Source organism: Xiphophorus hellerii, chromosome 16 (genome assembly GCF_003331165.1).
Source record: "Xiphophorus hellerii strain 12219 chromosome 16, Xiphophorus_hellerii-4.1, whole genome shotgun sequence".
In the NCBI taxonomy this organism is placed as follows: domain Eukaryota; kingdom Metazoa; phylum Chordata; class Actinopteri; order Cyprinodontiformes; family Poeciliidae; genus Xiphophorus; species Xiphophorus hellerii.
In genome coordinates this window covers 13,811,000-13,837,049 of record NC_045687.1, presented here as the reverse complement: position 1 = coordinate 13,837,049, position 26,050 = coordinate 13,811,000, and the positions used below count along the sequence as shown (strand labels likewise).

The window sequence follows — 26,050 nt, the reverse complement described above, 5'->3', positions numbered from 1 at the left end:
CTATGCTAGCTGCTAAACCATGCAGCCTAAATTTTAGAACTACCTGGAAATCAAAATAATTTGTTTCTGAAAATATACTATCCATCCATCCTTTTCTCCACACATCTATTCTTCTCTCTGTACATCAGTCAATTTATATATTTGTGAATCACTTTTTTCTGTCTATTCATCTATATCTACACTACTTTCTACACCCTTTTATCCATACAGGGTTATTTTGGGTTATAGTACATTTACAAACGATTTTAAGGTGATTAGATTAAATAAATAAATCAGTAAGATAAAATAAAAAGGTGCAATGGAATGAAAATGAACAAATTCAACTGAATATAACAAAAACAAGTACACTGACACAAATATTATCTAATAGTAAAAAATAAGTTTAGGACTTATTGAGTTAACTCTGACACTAACAATATGGCGGCGACGTCTCAACCAGGAGATTATGCAGCATCTAACGCGCCTGTATCTATGCCAAAGAACTTGATCATCAACCTACGGCAAGCCAGAGGAAACCTATACATAAATAAAACTTGAGCTCAAAACCATTCATTTTCACATTTGATCTGTTTACCACGTAAATATTTGTCACATAAATGTTTATCACGTAAACAAAACAAACGGTAAGTGTTGATCAAATGCGTAGCTACAGACTGATTATCATCATTTAGACAAAATACCTTCACGATTTGATTGGTAATGTCTAGGAGGATGGCGCTGATAAGGAGGCGGAGGCGGAACTGAACCAAAACCAAACTTTTCTGGTTAGTTCAGCCGTGATAAGATTTTAGTAACTGTAATGTTAATCAAGTCACTTGTGGGGAGTGCCTGCACTCTGATAGGAGCAGCTACAGCGATAAAGTTTGGTATGTCCGAAATGTTTTACAGTTGGCTAGCATGTTAGCCCGATTAAGTTCGATGTCACGTACTTATATGCTGATGATGTGTTTATGTTTGTGTCTCCAGTGAGGCGAGTGAACACAGCTGGCCTGTCTCTGTATTGTTGTTGTTACAATACTTGTTTATAAAATCGGATACAGTAAAGTTGTAACTGATGTTCAAATATTAACTAAAACAACAACAACAACACAAAACGATTGTGTCTTTAAAGAGGATGGTTAAGCTAAGGTTTAATTTTAGGGTCGTCAACACGTCGTCCGTATGCTTTTACTTTTAACAGCATAAAACACGTTTTAATGAGCAAACTGCGGTCACAGTAATGGGTATAAAGTCAACCTCAAAGTGTTTCTATCAACACATGTGGTCTTGTGTCCATGAAGCGCCTGTGGAAGTGAAAGCCCAGACAGCCGCTCTCCTTCACAGCACGGTGAGGAAATCCCACCTGGTCCAACAAGCCAACATGAGGGTCGAACTTCTGCCGGCGCTCAGTGACAACTACATGTATCTGCTGATCGATGAAGAGTCAAAAGAAGCTGCCATTGTTGATCCAGTGGAGCCAATAAAGGTCTGTACTTATGATGGCAAATGAACTGTGTAGGTAAAGTTTTTGAATAGCAACATAAGCTGGTTTTATAAAACTTTTTTTTTTGAAAATCATTTTATTCCTTTGTCCTTGATAGGCTGATGAAATATTAAATTGGTAGATTTCTCTTGGAACTTGAGAACTTCTTCTCTCATGGTGAATCAAACATGAGAGAGATACTGTAAGCTGCGTGGCTATGATAATCCAGGCACAAAGCATGGACATTTCTGCAACTTGTGAAATTGAAGGGATTTTGAGAGGATGACTCAGTCAGTCAAGTGACTGGGGTAAAAACCACAACTGCAGGCTCATTGATATTAACACATCTGCTTCAAAAAGCATTTTAAATTTGACCTTAGAACACTTTTTTTGGACAACAGAAAATGAATGGAAAAGCATCCAAAGTCCAAACAGAAAGTTTGAACTAACTTCAGATAACTTGGAGAACCATTAATCACACTGAAGACCAGCTGCAGACATGTTGATTTAATACCTAGTTTTAGATTAACTTAAGAAGTGAGTGTGCATGGTTGTTTGCCTTGTGTCTTTCTGTTTGTCCTGTGACGTTCTCCACCTCTCACCCTATGACAACACAGACAGACTCTAGACCCAGCCCTCTTCCACCCTACAGCAGATGAGGCAGTAGAAATTTGTAGACAAATTGGTAGATGATAAATAAGATTTTTTCAACTCTATGTTTTTTTTTATGTGTCTTTGCTTAAACACTACTACATTAAGGACTGAATAACCTCAGTCTGCCATTACATTTTGAAGAGGCCTGTTAATAAACCATTCATATGGTATGGATTTTATTTTTTAAGTCTCTTATTTTACTGGGGTTTTTTTTCATTTAGATGTGTTAAACAAGGGGGATGCTGGATGTTTAGGACTGTAAACACCTCATATTCTCAGTGTTTTTGAACATATTCAAGGCTCTATTGACACAAACTCCTTTTACTTAAAATCTTCTTCACACCAGGTGACTCAAACTGACATGCAAAGCCTCCACTATCAGTCTTTCCTTGCTTGATTCACAGCACGAATGAATCCCATTTTAGCTCTCACCAGCTGTTTTTGCGCCACTAACATAACCTTACTCTCTAACATAACATCGGTTCTTTTTCTGTCTTCATCAGGTTGTGGAAGCTGTCAGAAAGCACGGCGTTAAACTCACAACCGTTCTGACCACCCATCATCACTGGTATGCTTCGTATTAACGTATTAGCATTAACAAGTTTAACCCAAACATGTACTGGCCTTACACAATTCAGGCTTTATCCATCCATACATGTTTTATACCTGCAACACGCCTCTTCTTCTGCTCTTGTAGGGATCATGCAGGTGGAAATGAGAAGATGGTGAAGCTGATGCCAGGGCTGAAGGTCTACGGAGGAGATGACAGAGTTGATGCAATAACGAAGAAAGTTTCTCACTCAAACACCTTCAAGGTAGGAGCGTAGCATTGTTCTTCCCTTATTATAATACTACAGTAAGCTCCCCCCGGCTAAAGAGCTAACCTTTTATTCATTTTTTATTTTTTTAAAGCTTGGCTCACTCATTGTGAAATGCTTGTTCACACCCTGTCACACAACCGGCCACATCTGTTACTATGTGACTAAAGAAAGCAGCTCTGAGCCACCTGCTGTTTTCACAGGTTTGCAAATTCTATGACCTTTCTTACACGTTCTGTTTAAATGCAATGTAAGTTGTATCCCTCTTTCTTGTTTGTTTTTTCTCTCTTTTTCTACATGCAGGTGACACGTTATTTGTGGCCGGCTGTGGTAAATTCTTCGAGGGTACGGCAGAGCAGATGTACAAAGCCTTGATAGAAATCCTGGGACGTCTTCCCCCTGAAACGGTAAATGTAGCACCATGTAAATCAAATATGTGTGTATTTACTTGAGATTTTATATGATAACCTGACACAAAGTGGTTATTCATAACTGTGGAACTAAAATAAGAATAATGCACCATTTTTAAAAGTGTATGTTAGAAATTGTAATTACAAAAACAAATCTGAATCTGAAAAACAGATCCCATCTATCTGTATTTTAATCTACTTTACTACATTATCCGAACTGTACTGATGGTATGTACATGATAATCGCACACTGTTGTACTTTAAAACATAAACGCATTAGTGCTGATTTTTTTTTTCCCCATAGAATCTTAAAAGGTAGACTTCTTGAACCAATAAAAGACCATAACCTTTTATTGTTTTTCTGGTGTTTGCAACATAACCTGATAGTGTCTAGTTGTTATCGCAGGAGGAACCTAACTTCTGTTTTTCTTTGTAGCGTGTTTACTGTGGCCACGAGTACACGGTCAGCAATCTGAAATTTGCACGCCATGTTGAACCGCATAATGAAGTCATTCAGAAGAAGCTTGCATGGGCAAAGGTACTGGACTTTTGTGCCATCGCTTCAATCAGATGTCTAAAAAAAACATCCAAGTCTTTGTAAAGATTAAAGCTTCCTGTGTGTTTGCTTTTTTTTCTGCAGGAGAAATGTAGTGATGGAGAGCCAACTATCCCTTCCACTTTGGCAGATGAATTTACGTTTAATCCCTTTATGAGAGTGAAGTATGTACAGCCTGACTGACAATTATAGGATTGGAGTTTATTTAAAACTAAATAAAGAGGTGTTTTTTTTTTAAACTCACTCACATTCACTTTGATGTTTCTTTTAGAGAGAAATCTGTTCAAGACCACGTGAAGCAGACCAATCCCATTGAAACCATGAGAAGCCTTCGGAAAGAAAAAGACAACTTCCGGGTCCCGAAGGAGTGAAGTCCAGTGTGTTCCTGTTTTTACCCCCTTAAAGCACTGCAAGTTCTACATTATATTAAAGAATAATTACAATTCAACCTCAACACCATTTAAAATAGATCCATTACATTTACCCCTTACTGAATGTACCCAGTTATACTACTTTAGACTCAGATGTATGAAATTACTAGATGTTCTCATCCTGTTATGTGAGGTTTGTTTGGCTGATGGTGATGGGACTGTTTTGAAGAATATATGGCTTTAAGAGATGAATTTATTGTAATTTGTAAATGCTTAAAATATATATTAATATATTGATGTACTAACAGTTTCATTCAGTGTTTAAATTGGCCCATTTCATAAAACAGGGAGCCGTGTAAGGAACAATCAGCCATATGTGTATATGGTTTCTGTAAGTGGATTTCATATGAAGTAATAATCTCATTTAAGATCAACATTGTTTTACTCTGATTGCCTTTGTGTTGGTTCTTATTTGCTTAAAGCCTCATTTGAGTAAAATGCAGCAGAACCTATACTTAATTTCTCATTTTATTATGAGTGGTTGGTGTTGTCAGCATTACTGGTTAGATTTCCTGAATGTTTGTAAAGCACAATCTAAAAAGAACACCGCATGATGTTCTTTGGAAAAAGCAATAAAACACATCTGTTGGAAGAAAGTCAATGGAAGGATGTTTTTTGATGTATCAGAAATCTTTTTTATGAGACAAGGTACTTCTTTGGTGTTTTTGGTGTGCATGTACAGTATGTGTGTGGTGAAATATGTCTAATAGTGGCAAGGAAGCAAATAGAATTGGACATTTTTTTTACCCTTTTTACCCTTCAACTTGACTGCCGGGTCAAATTGATCCGAACAGTATGTAATATGTAGATGCAGGGGGGTTACAAATGTGTAAAATGAACCATTTTCAATTTATATGTAGAGTGTATCTATTAAGACAAATAGAAAAAGTTTCATGCATAAAAAATACTTTCAACTATTTAAAACGTTTTTTAACTTTAAAACAGGTCAATTTGACCCGCAACACAAAAGGAGGGTTAAATATACTAAGTGACTCTGAGAGAATAAATGTTTTTTGTAAATTTAAAATTGATCTCTAGTACTAAATAAGTCCCAGTAGGTGTTTACCTGTGTGATTTTATTTTATTACGCATAACTTGATAAACTTGTAAATTAAATGTGAATCAAGTAATGCATACCCAATTCTAAGTTAAATGCCTGCGGCTGATCTTCCCATTTGTAAAAACATAGATGTTATGCTTTTTAATGCATTTATTTTTCATCCATTTTTGTTAAGCTGAGGTGGCTGATTGTGGTTTGGGCCTCATACAGCCTTAAGCTCTGACTGACATCATGTGAAAAGAAAAGAAATTAAACTAATTTTTAAAGCCCAATATAAACACTCAGCAATAATTCAAGCTGATATGCAGTTAATATTTCTGTGATTTTTACCAAATTGGGTATTTCTGCTAACGGTTGGATTTGTCTGACTCGATTAAAATGTCTGCGTTATGACGTTTGACGCAATGGCTTTATTAGGGCACGATAACTTCCTGGTCTGAATGCAAAACTGAGCTTTAAAAACGTTACCTTTTGTTAGTCCATGCGCTTTGATGAAATTATTGTCAAACAAGCTGGAGAAAGCGTTTAACCTAGTTAATAACCGAGCTGGGTTTACAGAGTGTGCTACACAGTGTGGATTGGTTTATAACCAATTAGCACAGATATTACAGGACGTGTGTTGTGGTTTGTGGAAACGTCGCGTGCCAGGGTGCGTGCATGCGCGCGCGAGAGCCATGAAGGTGAAGGTGATCTCCATCCTGGAGGACAACTACATGTACCTGGTGATAGAGGAGCAGAGCAAGCAGGCCATAGCCGTGGACCCCGCTGTACCTCACCGGGTGAGACGTGAAAGGGATTCACGGTGGAAGAGAAAAATAATGGCACTTTTACAAAAAAATTTTATTACATTTTTAATTGAGAAAAATTTATCGATAGGAACACATTGAAGTGACATATCTTACAAATAAATAAATGAATAAATACTAATAAAAATAAAAGCCAACTATAACGAAAATATTATGTTGCATTGTTATCATTTTATTTGTGTTTCTTTAATGTAATGGCTAATTTTTTTATTTTTTATTTTTTTTTGACAGCTGCTGGAAATTGTGAAAAGAGAAGGCTTGTTTCTCGTTGCTGTTCTCACAACGCATTACCACTGGTAAGGTTAGAATATGGGTCCAAACAAACTACACATATTCAGTCCGTTATCATTTTAATTTGACAAATTCTCTATTGTATTCAAGTGTGATTAGCTATGAACCATAGCTCATATAGAATTTGATGAGCTGATTAGCTTAGTTACATACCTACATTATCTTATTAAGAGTAGTTAGTGGTGCTTATAATGTAGGAACAATATTCAGAAATATTTGTAAATTTGTTCTTAGAAGCGTAGTATAGACGTAATTGCTTTCTGACTGACTGCTCATCTACAGCCCAGGCTTGTGAAAATAACTTTTCTGTCATTGCCTGGAAACAGTATGATGGAAAGTGTCAGCAGTTTTGAAGCCATAACTTTTTAAATCTCAGTATACCCTAATATGGGTAACTGCATCATATTTGTACAACTGAGCTGCGTTTCCTTTGTTTTCGTTTGCGCTTCCAGGGATCACGCTCGTGGAAATGAGGCTCTGGTGAATGAGGTTCCTAGCCTCAAGGTTTATGGGGCGGATGATCGGATCAAGGGGCTCACAGATAAAGTCACAGACTCTCAGGAACTGAAGGTAAACAGACGTCGTCTTTGACACTAAAAACATTTACCAGTCAGGGTTGCAGTTTAAGACGATATTTTCTCCATTTGCAGTTTAACTCCATCAATGTGAAGTGCCTGTTCACTCCTTGCCACACCTCTGGTGATATGTGCTACTACGTCTGGGAGGATGAATGCACAGACGCGCCCGCTGTGTTCACAGGTCTATGTTTGTACACGTAAAGGGCTGAATAACCAGTTAAATCTCTCATTTCTTGCATTAAGAAATTACGCCTCCGCTAGCTGGTTTTGTTTAATGTAAAGGGAGAGGCACCATAGTTCTCTTTGTCATCTAGTTCTCTCTTTTGGCTTTCAGGAGACACGTTGTTTATTGGTGGATGTGGGAGGTTTTTGGAGGGCACAGCAGAACAGATGCACCACAACCTCACCAAAGTGATTGCTTCCCTACCTCAAGAAACAGTGAGTTAGTCAAACAAACAAAAAATTCCTACTACTTAATTTTAGGCCATTTTTGCACCAAATTAGGACTGGCACACTGTCACTGTGTACTGGCATAGAGATCATGTATGGTTTCAGCTGCATTGTTGAAATCCTTTCAGTTACTTCTGACGGGAAGTAATGTGGAAAGCTCCAATGTCACCAAAAGTGGTGGTGGGTCTGATATTCTCCTTTAACCACAAAAATTTTTCCTATTATGCTCAAATCAGTCGGGAAACTTTCAAGCACAATAGACAGTGTGTTGAATTCTTGACGCACCAAAGAAAACCTCTCCAAGAATCTGTTTAAAATATATTTTTTTAAAACAGAAAGTGTTCTGTGGACATGAGAACACTATCAAGAACCTAAAGTTTGCACTGCTGGTGGAGCCAGAGAACGAGAAGGTCAAAGAGATGCTGAGCTGGGCCAGGGTGAGTAAAATACATCCAAAATGTTAAATAATAATACTGTTTATAATTATTTACTTTAGGTCAATTCACATACATTTTACAGCATTTTTGGTCAAAAAAACAAACAAACAAAAAAAACAAATAGCTTGTGTTTAGAAAAAATATGCCTCATTCATAGGTTGACTGATTCATTTAATTAACTTTATGATCCATAAGGCATTTCATTTAACAATACTCAAGCTTTTCGTGTTTATTTCCTCATAGTTGTTAAAATACTGCTTAGTATAAATTAGATTTAGTCATTTGTTAATAATCTATGACATAGTAATAGTGTTAGGTGCTCTGCGTGTAATTTAATTCTTTTTTTATTTATTTTTTCCATATGTATGCTTTGCTCTCCATTGCTAGGCAAGAGATGATGACGACAAACCCACTGTACCATCCACACTAAAGGAGGAGTTTGATTACAACCCTTTTCTCCGCCTCTCGTGAGTTTTTATGTTTAGCTCATATACAGTGTTTATGGAACACGAAAGGTATGCCTAGATGAGTATTTTTTAAGTGAAAGAATGTAGAAACATTTTTTTAAAAATTGTTTTAGCTTTTAATATAAGAAGAATGTGAGCTGGAATGTTCAGTTTCTGTGTTTTTAATCTGTCCTAATTTATTATTATTATTATTATTATTACAGGGAGAAAGCAGTGCAGAAATTTACTGGGAAGATGGAGCCTGTAGAGATGATGAGAGTCCTGAGAAAGGAAATGGATAAATTTAAGAAGCCCAAGGAAAGACTTCCGCCTCAAGCCATGTTGGCTTTGCAGTGGGGTCTGCTCATGAGCTCTAAGGACCATTTAAGTCCAGCGATCAAAGACAGTGACTGAATGTTGTATCACGCTAAACACCGTGGAAGCCCTGTAGCTGTCTCTCTTAAATTAAGAGATATTAGTGGGATTTTATTTTTGTTATAAATCAGCATTTTTGCACATTTAACGCAAGGTTGGGACACAGAACTGTGCTAATTAGCTCGACCCTGTTCTATAAATCCGTTTGCTTTTATGGCTCATAATCTGTGGTCAGATCCATTTATCCATAGCTATACTAATAAATGTAAAGTTTGAATGTGGAGTAAATGCCTAAATGTACAGGATGAGTTATTTTTATAAAAGTGTTTAGGAAATTTTCAGAAGCCCAAATATTAGTTCTGATTTAATTATGCAGAACATTTTATTGGTAGAAAAGTCCTGACATTAAAGTGAAATTTAATGCAACAAAAATTGCATATAAATATTAAAACACAAAAATGTCACAAGGCAATAGAATATTTACTGTAAAGTCAGCATGGGCTAATGAGATTTATGCTATATGATATAGGTTCATAGTATTCTGATGCAAATATTTAAAACAGTTTGGATTGCTTTTATTTAATGCAAATAAAAAATTTCTATTGCTTCCAAAAACATATAGAATGTTGCTCACGAGAGGTACAGTAAATGTTGGCTATTCACATTTTTGTACATGGATAAAATATAGAAAACTTCACTGAATTTAACAGTAAATTACAGGTAAATATAATTGTTGTGTAGCAATTTACAGTAGGACCTCTAAATATGAAATTATCTGAATTCAGATGTTTCCAGATGTGAATGGCACAAACACTAGCTTTGTTGTGTGAGAATACTGTTTTTTCCAAGGTGCCCAAACTTTATCCATGTGGGGTCAAAATTGTCAAGTTAGAAGTTCTCAAAAAAGTATTTTTTAAGCTGCAGAAGTAAAGTCATTGTGAGTTGTTTTTTGTTCTACCAGCAGCTAAACATGCCATGTTTGAATAAAATGAACAAAGTAGTCTGATTGTTGAAGAAATGTGATCTCAAAGTTGCATCAATCTGGAAAAATTTAAAAATATTGCCTAGATTCTTTATTTTAAAAAAGGGGCATATACTTTCCTAATTCTTATTAGGTTGGTTTCTACATTTCCTCAGGAAAAGCAGAAAACAACCTAATTCCTGCATCAGGGTCACTCTTGCTCAAAAGCAGACTAGAGCACACTTTGGTACGCAACACTGGAATAATTAAATAATTGTTTATTTTGTTTTCAAACTGTGCAAATTTACATAAATTACACAAATTAACAAAGAGTGATCATATTTTACCTATTTATGATTGGAAATGACATGTTCAGAGTGTAACAGGTTGCACACAAAATACATCACTAGCTAATTAAGAGGACAATGGGTAGACAGTTGCACTTATTTAGTGCAGAAGCATTGGTTTATAATCTGGTATTCCACCCTACTAGGCCCACAGGAAAAAAAGACCTAAAAGAACAATCAAAAATGTGCATCTCTGTCAGGACCAAAGCTGAATGCAAAACTAAAGTCTGCAAACATCATCTTGGCTAGACAAGAGCACAGATCACCACTTTATAGTGAGCCCGTTGGTCATTTTCTCCACAGCGTGGAACTGTGTGTGTAGCAGCTCTTTGGCTCTCTCTGCTCCCAGGGTGTGAAGCCAGCTTTCATACAACTCAGCCACGCGGGTGTCGTTTTCTGGCAACAGGGGACGCTCTGCCTTGTAGAGTTCCTCGACTTGTTGGAGAAGCTCCTTTTGGTTTTGACTGGATGAGGGCCTCACTTGCCCACCACCATTTAGACAGCCTGCAGGACAGCAAATGAGACATGTTAAGTTTGACAAGAAGACCTTATTTTTATACACGTGAAACATGTTGAACAGGGCTTAATGCAGCATAGATTGATAAAGCCAAGATGTGATTCCTTAATATACAGAACTATGAAAGAAGCTCCTGGGACTAGAACTAAAACTATTCCGGTCCTTGAAAAGTCCTTGAATTTATAAAAGCTTAATACAATGTAAACTGTCTATCAAACTTTTCCGGTTGAGCATTTATTGCATGCAGAGCCACGATCTGCAGGAAGCTTCATATGTACAGCATGTGTTTTGGAACACGAAGGTAAGACTTCAAGGCAAATATTCTCCCGTTTACCTGACGGACAGGCCATAACTTCCACAAAGTGGTAGGGCGACTTTCCCCTCTTGAGTTTCTGCACGAGGTTCTGAATGTTGCGGAAGCCATAAGTTGAGGCGAAACACAGCAGGACGGCACCGTCTTTCTCCAGTCTCACCTCCTGGAAGTCTTTATTCCTGCATCACAGAGTGGAGAATACAAAAATAGTGAGACGTAATCATGTTTTTTAAAATTTGTAATTAAAAACGGATCCTTTATGATCAGAAGGTGTGAAATGATAAATCATTTTGAAGGCCTCCTTCACCTGAGCGTCTTGTAGGTGAGTTCTTTCACCTCCTCCCCAAACAGCTGCTTGGCAGCATACGTGAACACATGCTGGAGGTAACCTCCCGAACCACTCCCAGCATGGCTCAGGAACTCATCCCCACACACACTGCTGAACCTGCGTGAAACACACAGCGTGTGGGTTTAAATTCTGCAAGGATTGAGAGCAGTACTTCAAGACGGGATAAAACTTGCATTGTGTCCAGGGCTGCAGGCTCAACATCAGAAAGAGACACATTCTGCTCCTCCAACATTTTCTGAACCTCTCCTGCAGCAGCAAAGGGAGCTTTTTTGTGTTTTATTTCCATAAGCATAAAAAAAAGACAGAATGAGGGCAGCTGGTGTACCTGAAGTGATGACACAATCCACTTCTCGGGTCTCGGCTTTGCTCAGGTAGAAGTCGGAGCGTGATGCCTCGAGTTTCTTGTCGAAGCAGGGCATCACAGCCACGTGGTAGATCTGCTGTGGACTAAGACCCTAACAGACATACAGATCAGCAACTCTTCTCTATTAAATGTAGTTACATTTAGTGCCTTGCAAAAATATTCATGTCGCAGTTTCACAATCTCTTTCCAAACTAGATCGAGCTCAGTCAGATTGGATGGACAATATATTTTATAGTCCTGCCACAGATTCTCAGTTTTATTTAGCTTTAGACTTAGACTAGGTCATTCTAGCACATAAATATGCTTTGATATAAGTCAGTTATAGCTTGGATTTTATGTACAGGGTGATGGTTTGAGATCCTGTTTCAGGTTTGTGCAGCCTCCAGAGGCTTTTCTCCCATATTCCAATCTATTCATCTTCCTTTTAACTCTAAACTGCTTCTCTACCAAAAGCAGCACTACCACAACAGTGGTAACATTGTTGTTTGTAACACTGTTACATCATTTCTTGAAAGACGATCATTAAAGTTTGAGGTCGCAACGTGACTAAATGTTGCGATACTTAAGAACACTTTTGCTTGGCATTTTATAATCAGGTCCAAAGCATACCTGCTGTTCAGCAAAATAGCTTTTCACCAGAGAGCCCATCATCTGCTGTGGAGAGCGAGTGGTGCTGATGTACGGGAGAATATAGTCGCCGTGAGTCTTCTCTGCATAACAGATCCATCCTGCATGCATTTTTGTAATTTTTGTTAGTTTTATTTTATGAAGTAGTGAATAGATTTAGCATTATTTTCTGCTTCAATAAATTATTTTAGTATTTTCTCCCCACAACTACTTTGACATAATTTGTTGAGTTTTGTGCGCATACTAAGTATTTTTTTTTCTCCCCGGCTGTACCTGGGCAGGCGGACGTCAGCATGGGCACAGCTTTGCTGTCCTGTTGTTTCCGACTGAAACGATCCACAAACTCCCTCTGACTCTCCAGCAGGCTGAACGTTCGACTGAAGCTGGTGTCAAACACATGATGAACACCTGGAAGACAACAATGCATCACAGAGACAAAATTATTCTGCCTCAGTTAGGTGTCATTTAGTAAATGATAAATAAACAAAAAAACAAAACATGTACACACCAAGGCCTTTGAGGAAAGAAGTGAGCTTTCTGCCAGCCTCACTACTGCTGAGGTTGTAATGTGCTGCAAGGGAGGCTCTGGACTGGGGCGATACCGACACCACTACAGTCTTCTGCTCCGTCTCTTTGGTCTGCGTGGGAAGTCGCCATGATGCAGACAGAAAACAATAACAGCAAATTCAGGATCAAAAACATTGCAGAACTATTCCCAGTAACACAACGCAGCTCTACCTTGTTGTTCCGCAGCACTTTTAAAAGCTCCTCGTGGCTCTGCTGAGTGATCAGGACGCTCTCGGCTGAAGTGATGCAGCCACTGCAGGCCAAGCAGTCGTTTAGCGTGATCTTTGCTCTCTCCAGCTTCTGTTTTCCTCCATCCTTAAATGACAAGTGGGTTTAATTCAAAGACACCAATAAGAATGTAATGATTCCCAAAACAGATTGTGGGATAAGGTCCAGTCATACAGGATCAAGAATCATCTATTGTTCAAGCACTTCTGTGCCATGAGAAATCTAGACAACTTTATTTAGAACATTCATTGAGAAAAGAATTATGGCACTGGTATTCTTTCAGTACTTGGCTTACATGTCCATAAAACCTGCAGTTTTACTATGATAATGTCATCACCATTGAAATCACATCTAGAGTCAGATGTGCACAAGAATTTGTACTAAAAGTATAAAAACTGTATGCCTCTACCATCAGGTTCAGCCAACACAGCTTTGATAAACAGCAGCACCATGAGCAGCTGCAGGTGAATAGATTTTTAGCACAAAGCGCTGTGCATTGCAGCATGTGCTGTCTTGTGCAATAATTTTGACCTTGCACATTGCTTTGTGTAAAATTGTTTGCAAATGAAGTAAAATGGAGTTATGCAAATAAAATTAAAAACCAATGTTTTTTCTTTCTTTTTTTTACATAAAACTCTGAAAAGATCCCACCGATAATCTGAATTTGCCTTTTTGTAAAATTGTATTAATATATTAAAAGCTCTGAGCTGCTTCTCCCTTAGGCTGAAGGTTTAGCACTAGGCCAACACAAAATTTTGATAACTAAGCCATCCAGGTGTGCAGAGCACATGCGTGCTCTATTACAGGTAACAGTGAGCACAACGCAATAATGATGCAACCTAGAGACTGTTCATGTTCTAGCTGACATGGTTTTTAAAGTCATGATGCAGTCGAGCCATGATACCCACCTGGTTGACTTGCACATAACTTCCATCATCCTCTATCTGTATTTTGGCCACAGATTTACCTTTATTCTTCTCTACTTTGACTGGTTTGACACATTCCTACAAAAGAAAAGAAACAAGAGGGCAAATATGAAACAACATATTTTTAGATTTTTTTTAAAACCACAAAAATAAGGTTTTCCATCATTTCAGCAATTACACTCCTGATCAAAATCTTAAGACCAGTCCAAAAATTGCAAGAATTAGCATTTTGCACCATTGAATCTTAAGAAGGTTCTAAGTAGAGCTTCACAATGTTAAAAGGACAAATCAGTGCAAGAGACAAGAACATTTGAGCAGGGAATTGTCTGAAAACTGCATTTACACTCAAACATGATTTTTTCAGCTGATCAAAAGTTTAAGACCATAGTCTTTAAAAGCCTAAAGCTGTACAAACATCTGGATTCCATGTCATTTTCTGTGAAGTCTTTACACTGTCAAGACCTCCTGATGGCAAAAGCAAAAAAGCTCACTGACTTTGAACGTGGTAGGATTGTTGAGCTGCATAAGCAAGGCCTCTCACAACGTGCCATCGCTGCTGAGGTTGGATGCAGTAAGACAGTCATTTTGCATTTTTTAAACGATCCTGAGGGTTATGGAACAAAAAAGTCAAGTGGTAGACCCAAAAAAATTGCACCAGCTCTGAGCCGCAGGATCCGATTGGCTGTCCGTCAAGACACAGGACGATCCTCTACCCAAATTAAGGCCATTACTGGTGCTGACTGCAGCCCAATAACCATCAGACGGCATCTGCGAGAGAAGGGCTTCAGAAACAAAAAACGTCTTCAAAGGCCACGTCTTCTTCAACGCCACAGAATTGCCCGTTTGGACTTTGCAAGGGTGCACCAAACATGGGACATTGAAAGGTGGAAGAAAGTTGTCTTCTCTGATGAGAAAAAATTTAACCTTGATGGTCCTGATGGCTTCCAACGTTACTGGCATGACAGGGAGATCCCACCTGAGATGTTTTCTACACGGCACAGTGGTGGGGGCGCCATCATGATTTGGGGTGCGTTTTCCTTCAATGGAACAATGGAGCTTCAGGTTGTGCAGGGGCGTCAAACAGCAGCTGGCTATGTGGAGATGTTGCAGCGGGCATCCCTCATGACTGAGGGCCCTCGTCTGTGTGGTAATGATTGGGTTTTTCAACAGGACAATGCTGCAGTTCACAATGCCCGCCCGACAAAGGAGCTCTTCCAAGAGAATAACATCACTCTTTTGGACCATCCTGCATGTTCCCCGGATCTAAACCCAATTGAGAACATTTGGGGATGGATGGCAAGGGAAGTTTACAAAAATGGACATCAGTTCCAGACAGTGGATGCCCTTCGTGAAGCCATCTTCAACACTTGGAGCAACGTTCCCACTAGCCTCCTGGAAACACTGGCATCAAGCATGCCTAAACGATTGTTTGAAGTCATCAACAAGAATGGTGGAGCTACTCATTACTGAGTCCTTTTTTTTGACACTTTGTTTCTGTTTTGGGGGGTTTTCGGGGTTTTTTGAGCTATGGTCTTAAACTTTTGATCAGCTGAAAAAATCATGTTTGAGTATAAATGCAGTTTTCAATTAATTCCCCGCTCAAAAGGTTTTGTCTCTTACGCTGATTTCTTCTTTTAACATTGTGAAGCTCTACTTAGAACCTTCTTAAGATCCAATAGTGCAAAATGCAAATTCTTGCAATTTTTTGACTGGTCTTAAGATTTTGATCAGGAGTGTATCAAGACAGAAAAAGGAATAAGAAAAAAAAGTGGAACCTTGTCTCACTTTTTGTTTGCGCATTCATGTCATCACGTTCTAAAATGAGTCAGCCATAAACAATGCTGTATCTTCAGATTAACAGGATTCTTTTAATCAGGGTAGCTTTATTATAAGCATTGGTTTATTCCATCTTTGATCTGATCACATTTCTATCGATGAGAATAGAGTTGGATGGATAGAGTTATAAGGGGAATGGGTATAGTTCTTTTGTTTAGATAGGATTTTAAAATATCAATTTCGTTTTAAACTGGCCACGTTACCTTTTAGTTCACTGCTATAACCTGTAGATATCAGTCCAAGGAGATAAATGGTTTCATTAACACACTAAAAGCTTTGTAAGTTACCTCATTATTTGTGTCAATATACCAGATAAGTTATCAAAAATGTTGATGAATAGACACCAAACAAGGTTTATTGAACATTTGAGCTTAACTGGAAAATGTTTTAAATAAACTACATTATTCCTGATTGGCGTGCTGAATGTTTTGTTTGTTTCTTAATTCTTCTAACACAAAAACCTCCCCCAGTGAGTCATCACAGTAAAATTGTCAGTGCCAGCGCTAATGATCTTAAATTAGAGACTTCGAGTTACCACAAGCTATGAGAGTATCAGAAATTATCAGAGATGGGCTGATTTCAGTCTTTTTACATCATCCCCTTATCATTAGCAAGCTAACGGCGGCTTATTGTGTTTTTAAGCCTGTATTTTTGGAGGCACCAACGCCCCAACCAAACAGTAAACATCGATTTATGATTATCTTTAGACAACAATCGTTTACTGTTGGTGCTACGTTTGGGTCGCTACTCAGTCAACTAACACAGGCGACAAGAACAACTACACATTCGATTGCTGGCTACTTCACCATGTTTTTACGCTGTTAAAATCAGACTCAAAAAGCCGAGGAATCATTCATATTTATCTCATTCTACCAAAATTAATATTCTGCAATGTTATGTTGTACAAGTTGAAGTTTCCGACCTGCGACGGGTTGATAAAATCGTCGAGATCTGTCAGCTGCAGGACACCGCTGAAGTGAGACGCCATACTCACTGCCGTAAAGTTGTTGTTTATATTAGTGTCGTGAAGTCTTGATTCAACTTTATCCACAACTGGAAAAGCTGCGCAACAGCTCACCTCTGAGAATTTTTTTCACTTAGATCCTTCATCATATGTACTTAAATGTACTTCTACATTATTTTACAACAAAATAGTAATCATAATATGGCTTGAATAACTAAAATATACTTTAGGTGTTTAAATACACACACAAAAAAAATCAATATTTGCAATGTTATTTGTTGAAAATAACATAAAAAAAAAACCTTTGCTACCTTTACTAAACGTCTTCTTTAACTTTCTTTACAGATCATATCAACGTTACATTGTGAACTCTGCAACAAATGTTTGAAGATGAAAGAAGGAGGGTTAGGGGAAACTTAGATGATGTTTGCCATATTGTGTTGTTTCCCAAAAGCAAGCTGTGAGAACCACAACGAGACTATTTAATTTGACCATTGAGTTGTTCAAGATCACAGCCAACATCCCGATATCATTGATCAAATGTTTACAGAACATCTCCTAATTTTCAATTGTTGAAACTTGTTTCTCACCAAAAGTGATCAGATAAGACGCTAACATGTCAACACTAGATTCAAAATGTTTTAGTCTGTTTGTTTATCTTGGTCACATCTTTTTTTTTTATCAGTCATGTTTTCAAGCAAACACACTAATCTTGAAAAGAACAGAGACAGAGATACCTCAACTGAACAACAAATATGTCAATGTAAAATTAAAACAATTAGCTCAAAAGATGATGGTATGATTAAGGGACCCTATTGAGTGGCACTTCTTTGTTGACTTCTAAACATTTCTCTGTCTGTCTTTTAACTATACAGCCAGACAGATATTTACAGAGGAGCAATAAAAGTAAATGAGGTGAATTAGCAAACTTGCCAAAACTTATGATGTCATCCAGGGCTTGTTACTGTGGAAGATCGTCTCTGCTGATCGGAAATTGAATTATAAGTATGTCATGACACAGAAGAGACTGTCACACAGAGAGTCTTCAGTCAGAGGCCTCCTCAGATTTGTTACAAGACTGACTGCTACTGCCGATTCCTGCCCACAGCATCACCGTCCACTTTTTAAAGATACTTATAAGTTATGTCAACATTTAATTTCCTTTTGGGATAAACAGTGTTTTTTAATTGAATGTATTCTTATGTTATTAATACTGTTGTTTTGATCAAGACACCCAGGAAATACCATTGCTTTCTCTAAGTGAAATCAATAAGGTTTTCTTTTATATTCCTGCTATGATAACTAAACTATGCACAACCGGCTTGCCCAGTCCTTACAGGCTATTGTTTCAATACCCCGCAGTCCTGCAACTTTTAGATGTGCCTCTGCTGCACCACACCTGAACAGAATAATTAGGTCATTAGCAAGGCTGGAAGAACTGATCTACACAAGGAGGAGGTAATTAAGTCATTTCATTCCAGTGTTTTGTACCTGTGGCACATCTAAAAACTGCAGGACTGCGGCCCTCGAGGCCTGGAGTTTGAGACCGAGTCTATCTGATGTTGTGTTCAGTGAATTCAAAACAGAAGGTTGTATGGAGTGTTATTTTAACCCAAAAGTCAGATTTTCGGGTTTCAAGTGCATCATTGTCCAAATGTGTAAATTATTTCGGAATAAGAGTCACCTCTAAAGGGACACGACGAGGAATTAGACAGTTTATGACCAAATCCCTCGCAGAAAACCTCTTTTAATTTCATTCCACATGTGCACGAGCCCTTCAGTTGTTATGACTACGCGGTCGTAAATCCGCCATATTTGCTCCCGCCCTGCTGCTGCGTTGCGACAGAGACGGAGAAGTCAAACGACATGAATGCAGAAAATAATCATACGGCAGAAACAGAGAAGGAGCAAACGACGAACGGCACCGACACCATCACCATTCAGACTACACTGGGAGATGAAGGTTAGACCCCTGACTGCATAAAACAAGATTAAATTCTATCTCTGTTATCACGTTTGGGCCTTGCTAACTTCCTCCATAATGAAATTGTGCTAGTAGCAGCTAACTAACGTTAGCAACATTAGCCAATTTGCTGCATCGCTGTAGATGTGCCCAGTTGTTGTTGGCATTTGAAAACGGTGCACCAAACATGCAGCCCCTCGCAGTAGTAAGGCTCGAAAGTCACAAGAAACCCCAGAAGTCTCTCACATTTACATGGTTGTTTTGCGTCCTTTTGTAGATGATGATGTCCACAAGTGCGGTCGGTGTCAGTGCGAGTTCTCCAGCCTGGAGGCTTTCATCCAGCACAAGCTGCAGCAGAGCTGTAAACGCCCGGAGACCAGACAGGCTTCCCAGGAGGCCAACCAGCAGGCATGTCCTCAGACAGTTTTAAGCTCAAATTATTATTTTTTTTCCCCGTATATCCAAAAAACTGTGTTTTTGTGGTCAATACAATTTTGATCATCCACTGGGAAATCTTTCAGATTGATTTAATATTGATACATTCTAGAGGAATATGTGTTCACTTCAGAAAACGTAATTCTTATTTAAAAACAAAGCTTAATTTCTTCTTTTCTTATATATTGCCTTTAACAACAAATTTAGCTGTCAGATTAAGTCCAGGGAGATAAACAGTCAAAAAGCAAAAATACTCCTATTAGCAAACAACAACCTGGAGCAAGTCTTTTTTTCTGACCATCAAGATAAACACAATTTAGAACAAAAATGTATATGTATGATTATGGTACGACTATGTTTTTCTCCCATCTGTGCACATGTAATTAGTCCATGAAACTTCATTAGTATGTCATTTTGTTATGTTTACTTTTCTGTAGGTCTCTTCAAGTACTGGAAGCTCAGCGTTTAAGGTGAAAACTGAAGGCATATCTACAGTTAAACCAACAACGACCACCGATGGTAGGTTATCAACCTTAGTATGTCTTTTTTTGTCTTTTTTTTAAAAAACTTTTTTTGCTGCTCTATAGAATCCTTGAGAACCTTAAAAACCACAAAAGATGCATGTTTTTAATTGGAGTACTTAGTTTGAATTACTAGTTTTACACAGTTATTTATCAGTTTGTTATCCATCTATGTATTATGTTTGCTCAGTTAATTTGATATCTGAATTTCTCCGCGGTACTTTGCTAAATTTCTGTTATTTTGTTCTCCACACAGATGAAAGAAATGGTCCAATGGGTCGAGGTCATAGGAGGAAAATCGCTTCTATTAAAGTCACCGACCAGTCTGATAAAAGCACAACGTTTGTATCTGACAATGCTGATGGTGAACAGCAGACTTTCAAAGTAAATCAGGAGGGACGCTACATTTGTCACCTTTGTGAAAAGACATTTAAAACTGTGAGTCAAACAGTTGATAAGCCACATGATGTAATTACCTTAGTTGTTGCTTGTTTCTAACTTTCGTTCACTCTGTGATTCTGTTTCCCTGCGTAGACAAACATCTTGAGGACTCATATGAAAACTCACAGTGACCAGAAGAACTTCTCCTGTGGGCTGTGTGAGACTTCATTTCGTACCAAAGGCTCGTTGATACGTCACAACCGTCGGCACACTGGTGTGGAGAATGAACTGGAGTCACACAGCACTGTTGAAATGAACTCACTTTGACATGTGTGCCAGAAATCAAAACTATTCTATTTTGCGTTCTTCTCCACTGCTTGCAGATGAGCGGCCGTATCGGTGTACCCTGTGTGGGCAGTCTTTCAGAGAGTCGGGGGCTCTCACCAGACATCTGAAATCCCTGACTCCATGCACAGAGAAGATCCGGTTTGTCCAGTACAAGGAAATCCTGGTCAGCAAAGATGGAGTTCAGAAAGGTCAGACTAATTTCAAAGCGAAAGAAATGCAGTACAGTCACTGCACAGTTGCATCCATTTATACATCCAACAAGTCCTACATCCATTCTACATCCATCCATCGGTCGATCTGTCCATATATCCGTCCACTATTTATCCATTCCTCTAGCCTTCTGTCTGACTGTCTTTTTCTATTTTCTACAGTCATCCATCTGGAAATAATTTTTTTAAGTATTACAATTTTTTGTAGGTTTCTATTTTAAAGCCTGAGCTAAAAAAAATGATGGCCAATTTATGTATAGAAAAATATTTAACTTTAAATTGTATTCAATATTTGAGAACTTCCAATATATAATACAGGTTACAATAGTTACTGTAATGTAATTTATTAATATTTCTTATTGGTTGTTATGAGTTAAATATACCTATAAATTAAACTCTGGTCAGTTTAGCAAATCCAGCAGTGTAACAAGCTGATATAGTCATGTTAACCTAGCTTACATCTATTCTGTGGTCAGCTGTTTAACATGAACGCTTCTTGTAGTTTGTCAACAGCAGTGATGCTCCTTTTAAATCCATATCATGATTTTATGATTTCTATGTGTTTTTCACTGCTGACAGTGTTTCCAGAGAGCTAAATTTGTCTTTTTTGTAATTGTGGGAAACTGTGCCTGCAACATGTGGGGGAGGGACACATCTATGATCTATAGAGTTGGAGAAAACTCAATTAGCACTTACATTTAAAAACTCTCAAAATTGTAAAAGCTTTAATACTTTAACTTCCTAAAACCTTACTATAACTTAGTTCTAGTAAGTCTCCCAATGCAGAGTTCCATCCATCCATCCATTCATTCATTCATTCATTCATTCATTCATTCATTCATTCATTCATTTCTGGTGCCTATCTCTAGCTAACGTTCCGGGCGAGAGGCTGGGTACACCCTGGACAGGACGCCAGTCTGTCGCACCAATGCAGAGTTATTTTCATAAATATTATGAAGTGGGTTATAATATTTTAATTTATTTATAAAATTAGCAAAATGTCTCCATGGTTAATCTGGCTTGAAGTGCAATAACACAGTAAATGGAACAAATCCTGAGACGGTGTGAATGTTTCAGGAGTTGAAACTGACCAAGGCCAGGTAGTGGCCCAACAGGAAGTGGTAGTCGTGGAGCAGCAAGCTGAGGAGCAGGAGATGGTGGAGGCTCACACTGCTGTTGTCAGTGTGGTGGAGGCTGGCTCCCAGGAGGTCCTCCGTCAGGTTCACTTCACAATGGAGGTGGACGGGACAACACAAGAGCAGCAGGTGAGAGCGCACGCTTTAAGTCTTTTGTGTGTTTCTCTTTCGGTCGAATCTCAAGTTGCTGTATTTCTTTTGCTTGAACCAGGTGGTGGTCGACCAGTCTCAGGCGGACGCTCTGGCTGCTGCCGCCGCCGCCGGCGACAGCCTCATCTGTCAGGCCATCATCAACTCCGGGATCGCCCTGGGCACCGAGGAGACGGTGGTGGAGGAATCCTCGCCAACAACGCAGGAGCTGGACAAAGACATTCCAGATGCTACTGATGTTGATCAGAGTGTGATTGAGATCCAAGTTAAAGAAGAGTTTGACGAGACGGAGGAGGCATGTGCATCACAAATTTTTGTTGAAAAAGGTTGCTTTGGAGAAATTTTCCATGAATCATAACTGTTTTCTTGTTTCTTGGACAGGAAACGGCTGAAGATCGAGCACCCTGTAAGCTCTACAATTGTCCACACTGCAGCCGGTCGTTCAAAGGCGTAAATTATTTCCGTTTTCATGTCAAAGGTCATTTAGGTAAGCCCTTATTGAATGTTGCAGTTCTTTCCAATGTCATACACAAGAGTCGAGATTTCCTAGTAGATTTTTTTTCTTGGAGTGCAAGATATGAGTTACTAACTTATTGTTAAGCTTTTTCAAATGTTGTCATGTTACAACCACAAACTTTGATGTATTTTATTGATGTTAGATGTGATAGACCAATAGAAAGTGTATTGTAGCGTAGTGGGACCCCATAATCAGACACAGTCAGTGTTGGTTCTTTTGAATACAAACATAAACTACCATTTTCTGATGCGTGGGACAATTTATAATAAGAATACAGATAAAAGGTGGCGTAGTGGTTAGCGCGACCCGTATTTGGAGGCCTTGAGTCCTCGACGCGGCCGTCGCGGGTTTGACTCCCGGACCCGACAACATTTGCCGCATGTGTTCCCCCCTCTCCTTCCCCGTTTCCTGTCAGCCCACTGTCATATAAGGGACACTAGAGCCCACAAAAGACCCCCTGGAGGGGTAAAAAAAATGAAAAAATACAGATAAAAAATGTTTTGATTCTTTTTTTTTTAATTTTTTTTATATGATCTGTGCATTTATCCCTGTTTTATAGGTTATAAACCGTTTAAGTGCACACTATGTCAAAAGGAGTTTCTCACTGGCTACCTGTTAAAGAAGCACATGGAGGTCCACGTCAGCGAGAGGCGATATAAATGCGGCGAGTGCGGCAAGCTGTATAAAACCATCGGACACGTACGCGAACACATGAGAGCCCACTCGGATGAGAGGCCCTACCACTGTCACAGATGCAACAAGGGATACAAGACCAAGGTGGATTACAGTGGCTGTACATACACAGCTAAAATTATGATTGTTTCTGCTGTTTTTTTTTTAATTCTTGTATTCATTTTTGTCAGAACGCCTTACAAGTTCACCAACGGACTCACGGCGATGAGAAACCTTACGTGTGCGAGTTCTGCTTCAGAGGCTTCAGAGAGAAAGGCTCTCTGGTGCGACACATCCGCCACCACACAGGGGAGAGGCCTTTCAAGTGCCCGAAGTGTGGGCGGGGCTTCGCCGAGCACGGGACGCTCAACCGGCACATGCGCGCCAAAGGTCAGGGTGACGCGCAGAAGCAAACTTAAGCGACTCAGGTGTTTATCGCTCTGACACAAGCTGATCTATTGCTGGTTGTTTCCACGCCAGGAGGCTGCAATAAGGAGAACTCCAACGAGCAGCAGGGCGTTGTGACGGAGGAGCAGGCGTCTGCGGACAGCCTCAGCGCAGCAGAAGCCATCACAGAAGATCCTCACGCCGTGCTGGTGGAGTTCTCGTCAGTGGTGGCGGACACGCAGGAGTATATTATAAAGGTGGGAGCAAAAGCTCATAAGTTTGGAGGAAAATTACACAGAAAAACCCCTGCAGCCGTTTGTTTATTCTGTGAAAGTTTATTTTTACAATGATGAAAAAAGGCTGTTGTATGCCTCTCTATTTTTTACCTTTTACTTTTAAGTCATGTTTTCATTTCATATCTAACATACAATGATTTTTAGAATCGGGAACTAATTAATCCAGCCGTTGGTTCTGGTTAATAAGTTTTCAATTAATGACCTTCTTTAATCTGCTCTAAGCATCTTGACTGGAACACCATTTATTATTTTCCATATTTTATAATATCTTGATAGTATTTCAGGGGTTTTATGCAGGAAGCCTTCCGGTCAGGAGATTTACATGAGAAATATAACAAAAGTTCTTCTACTTCCTGATTCTTTCACACCATCTAGACTCAAACTGAAGAGGAAATGCAGCAAGAAGTTACACTCATTCAGGACAGCCAAAACGAGGTCAGTGTGCACGTTTGGGGAGCTCTAAAGAGAACCTATGCATTATCTATATAACTGTTTCTCACTTCAAAACGTAAGCTCATTAATACATAAAGTTAAGTTCTCGTTAAGCCCGTCTCACAAGTCCTCTGACGTTTTTTGAATTTCTGTTCTTCCAAGATGGGAAACCAGATTATGAAAGTGGTGCAACAGATTGTCAGCCAGTCCCACGGCGCCGCCAGCCACCAGATCATCGTGCGAAACGTCGGGGCGGACGAGGAAAGCGCCTCCATCTCCGACTGCGGGGACACCATCACCATCGCCACGCCGGAGAGCCTGACGGAGCAGGTGGCCATGACGCTTGCCTCCGCCATCAGCGACGGGACGCTGCTGGCCACGACGGGCACCGCTGAGGACGTCGGGGGGACTGTTACCATGGTTACCACAGAGGAAGCAGTGGAGGGAATAGAGATGGTGCAGCAGCAAGAGGAGTATGTCATCACCTCCCCGGAGGAGGTGGAAATTCAGACTGTAGTTGTATGATCAAAGAGGATTCTACCGATGAACTCGTCTGGCTTTATAGTCCGTTTGTGTGCGGATGAGTCAAATATGAAGTTAAGGCCAAAGTTTTTATAAAACGTATAGTGATGGAAATAATAAAATACACTTTGGATGAAGAAACAAATGTTAACAGGGCGTAGGTTTCCCCTACTATTAGTGTTCTTAACTGGCTCAGTAATATAAATGCATTCAATGTGACTTATTTGTGATCCAATAAACAGTTTAATACATCTAACGCTAAATTCATTTGAATGTCAGGCCAGAACATATCCAAATTCATCTTTTCTCCCATACATTCCACAGGGTTCCTACACTCTTTGTTGGACGAGGAAAAAAAAAGAAAAAATAGAATCCTTAGGCTATATTTGTTTTTTATTTCAGAATCTGAATGTTGCAAATCAGAATTTCTAAAAGAGAAAATTCTGTTCTTTATGTTTAGTTTGTTACATCCAAACTTTAGTATTTATCAAACTTGGTAGTCCAAAGTGAGTTCTGAATACCTGGTGTCCCTCATGTTTTAGATTTTTTCCTGATTGAACACACCTGAATAAGATGACTAGTTGATTGACAGGCTTCTGTCTAGCAAGGTGACATGAAGGAAGAAAGAAAACATCCAAAACCTGCGAGAGTCTACCTCCAGGACTGGAACTGGGTATTCCTGAACTCGTTTTGAATTTTGAGCTGAGTTGAGTCCTGGACTCAATGAATGAAGTACACCACACTTTTCAGGTGCTTGTTTGTCTAAAATAATAGATGCAAGGAATCAATGGGTGTATTTAATTTCTACTTCACAATTATGTGTTACTTGTGTTGCTCAATCACATGAAATCCCAGTGAAGTTGGTTTTGATGCATCTTTAGCAAGATGCTGTAATCCTTTCAACAGTTCAAACAACTGCTGAATTGTTGTTTGAACATTCAGATAAATAACATCAAAAGCAAAGGTTTTTTAAACGAATGTGCAGCATGTTTTGAAATCCTCCCAAGTGCTGAGGATAAGGTCTTGTAATGGAAGCCTTGCATATTATAATTGTATGGGATATTTTTCCAGTTCCCTGCCTCAACCGCAGTCACGTTTTTGAACTTTTTATCTCGGATTTGAAGTGCGGTGCCCTTTAAAGGCTGACATCTTGGGCTGCTTGTCCAAGGCTGATACAGTGTTCCCGTTTGGAGAGGTATTTTGTCCTTTTGCATATCGCACAGCTGCTTAAATGTAAAATGTGTTAGCCCAAGCACATTACATTTGAAATAAATGCTATTTTCTTACAGCTCTTGTTTCTAAGTTAGT

General features: G+C 39.0%; 4 protein-coding genes across 5 annotated transcripts; 3 read left to right on the top strand and 1 right to left on the bottom strand.

Moving 5' to 3' along the window:
• The first annotated feature begins 676 nt into the window (after positions 1-676).
• LOC116735368 (hydroxyacylglutathione hydrolase, mitochondrial-like) lies at positions 677-4,932 on the top strand. Of its 2 annotated transcripts, none has more exons than XM_032587222.1 (9): positions 677-764; positions 1,281-1,465; positions 2,620-2,684; positions 2,814-2,931; positions 3,029-3,137; positions 3,238-3,341; positions 3,781-3,882; positions 3,985-4,064; positions 4,172-4,932. In XM_032587222.1, the coding sequence occupies exons 2-9, from the start codon at positions 1,361-1,363 to the stop codon at positions 4,269-4,271; spliced, it is 783 nt and encodes a 260-aa protein (XP_032443113.1). In that variant the 5' UTR covers positions 677-764; positions 1,281-1,360; the 3' UTR covers positions 4,272-4,932. The 2 variants fall into 2 exon arrangements, with proteins under 2 accessions (XP_032443113.1, XP_032443111.1); XM_032587220.1 differs by having other exon boundaries at positions 698-866.
• Positions 4,933-5,786: 854 nt separating this feature from the next.
• On the top strand, positions 5,787-9,064 carry hagh (hydroxyacylglutathione hydrolase). Its single transcript, XM_032587219.1, has 8 exons — positions 5,787-6,170; positions 6,429-6,493; positions 6,941-7,058; positions 7,139-7,247; positions 7,401-7,504; positions 7,852-7,953; positions 8,341-8,420; positions 8,624-9,064. The coding sequence occupies exons 1-8, from the start codon at positions 5,883-5,885 to the stop codon at positions 8,811-8,813; spliced, it is 1,056 nt and encodes a 351-aa protein (XP_032443110.1). The 5' UTR covers positions 5,787-5,882; the 3' UTR covers positions 8,814-9,064.
• A 276-nt stretch (positions 9,065-9,340) lies between these two features.
• narfl (nuclear prelamin A recognition factor-like) lies at positions 9,341-16,832 on the bottom strand. The gene is made up of 11 exons (XM_032587218.1): positions 16,732-16,832; positions 13,956-14,051; positions 12,991-13,134; positions 12,761-12,890; positions 12,526-12,660; positions 12,235-12,353; positions 11,587-11,716; positions 11,435-11,507; positions 11,220-11,357; positions 10,934-11,091; positions 9,341-10,586 (listed from the first exon to the last, which is right to left on the bottom strand). Exons 1-11 carry the CDS (start codon positions 16,795-16,797, stop codon positions 10,345-10,347), a joined length of 1,431 nt encoding a protein of 476 aa, XP_032443109.1. The 5' UTR covers positions 16,798-16,832; the 3' UTR covers positions 9,341-10,344.
• Positions 16,833-18,584: 1,752 nt separating this feature from the next.
• On the top strand, positions 18,585-26,030 carry e4f1 (E4F transcription factor 1). The gene is made up of 14 exons (XM_032587217.1): positions 18,585-18,736; positions 19,014-19,144; positions 19,609-19,690; positions 19,949-20,130; positions 20,227-20,347; positions 20,457-20,609; positions 21,708-21,895; positions 21,978-22,211; positions 22,298-22,403; positions 22,993-23,210; positions 23,297-23,495; positions 23,586-23,749; positions 24,164-24,223; positions 24,383-26,030. Exons 1-14 carry the CDS (start codon positions 18,640-18,642, stop codon positions 24,743-24,745), a joined length of 2,298 nt encoding a protein of 765 aa, XP_032443108.1. The 5' UTR covers positions 18,585-18,639; the 3' UTR covers positions 24,746-26,030.
• The last annotated feature ends 20 nt before the right edge of the window (positions 26,031-26,050 follow it).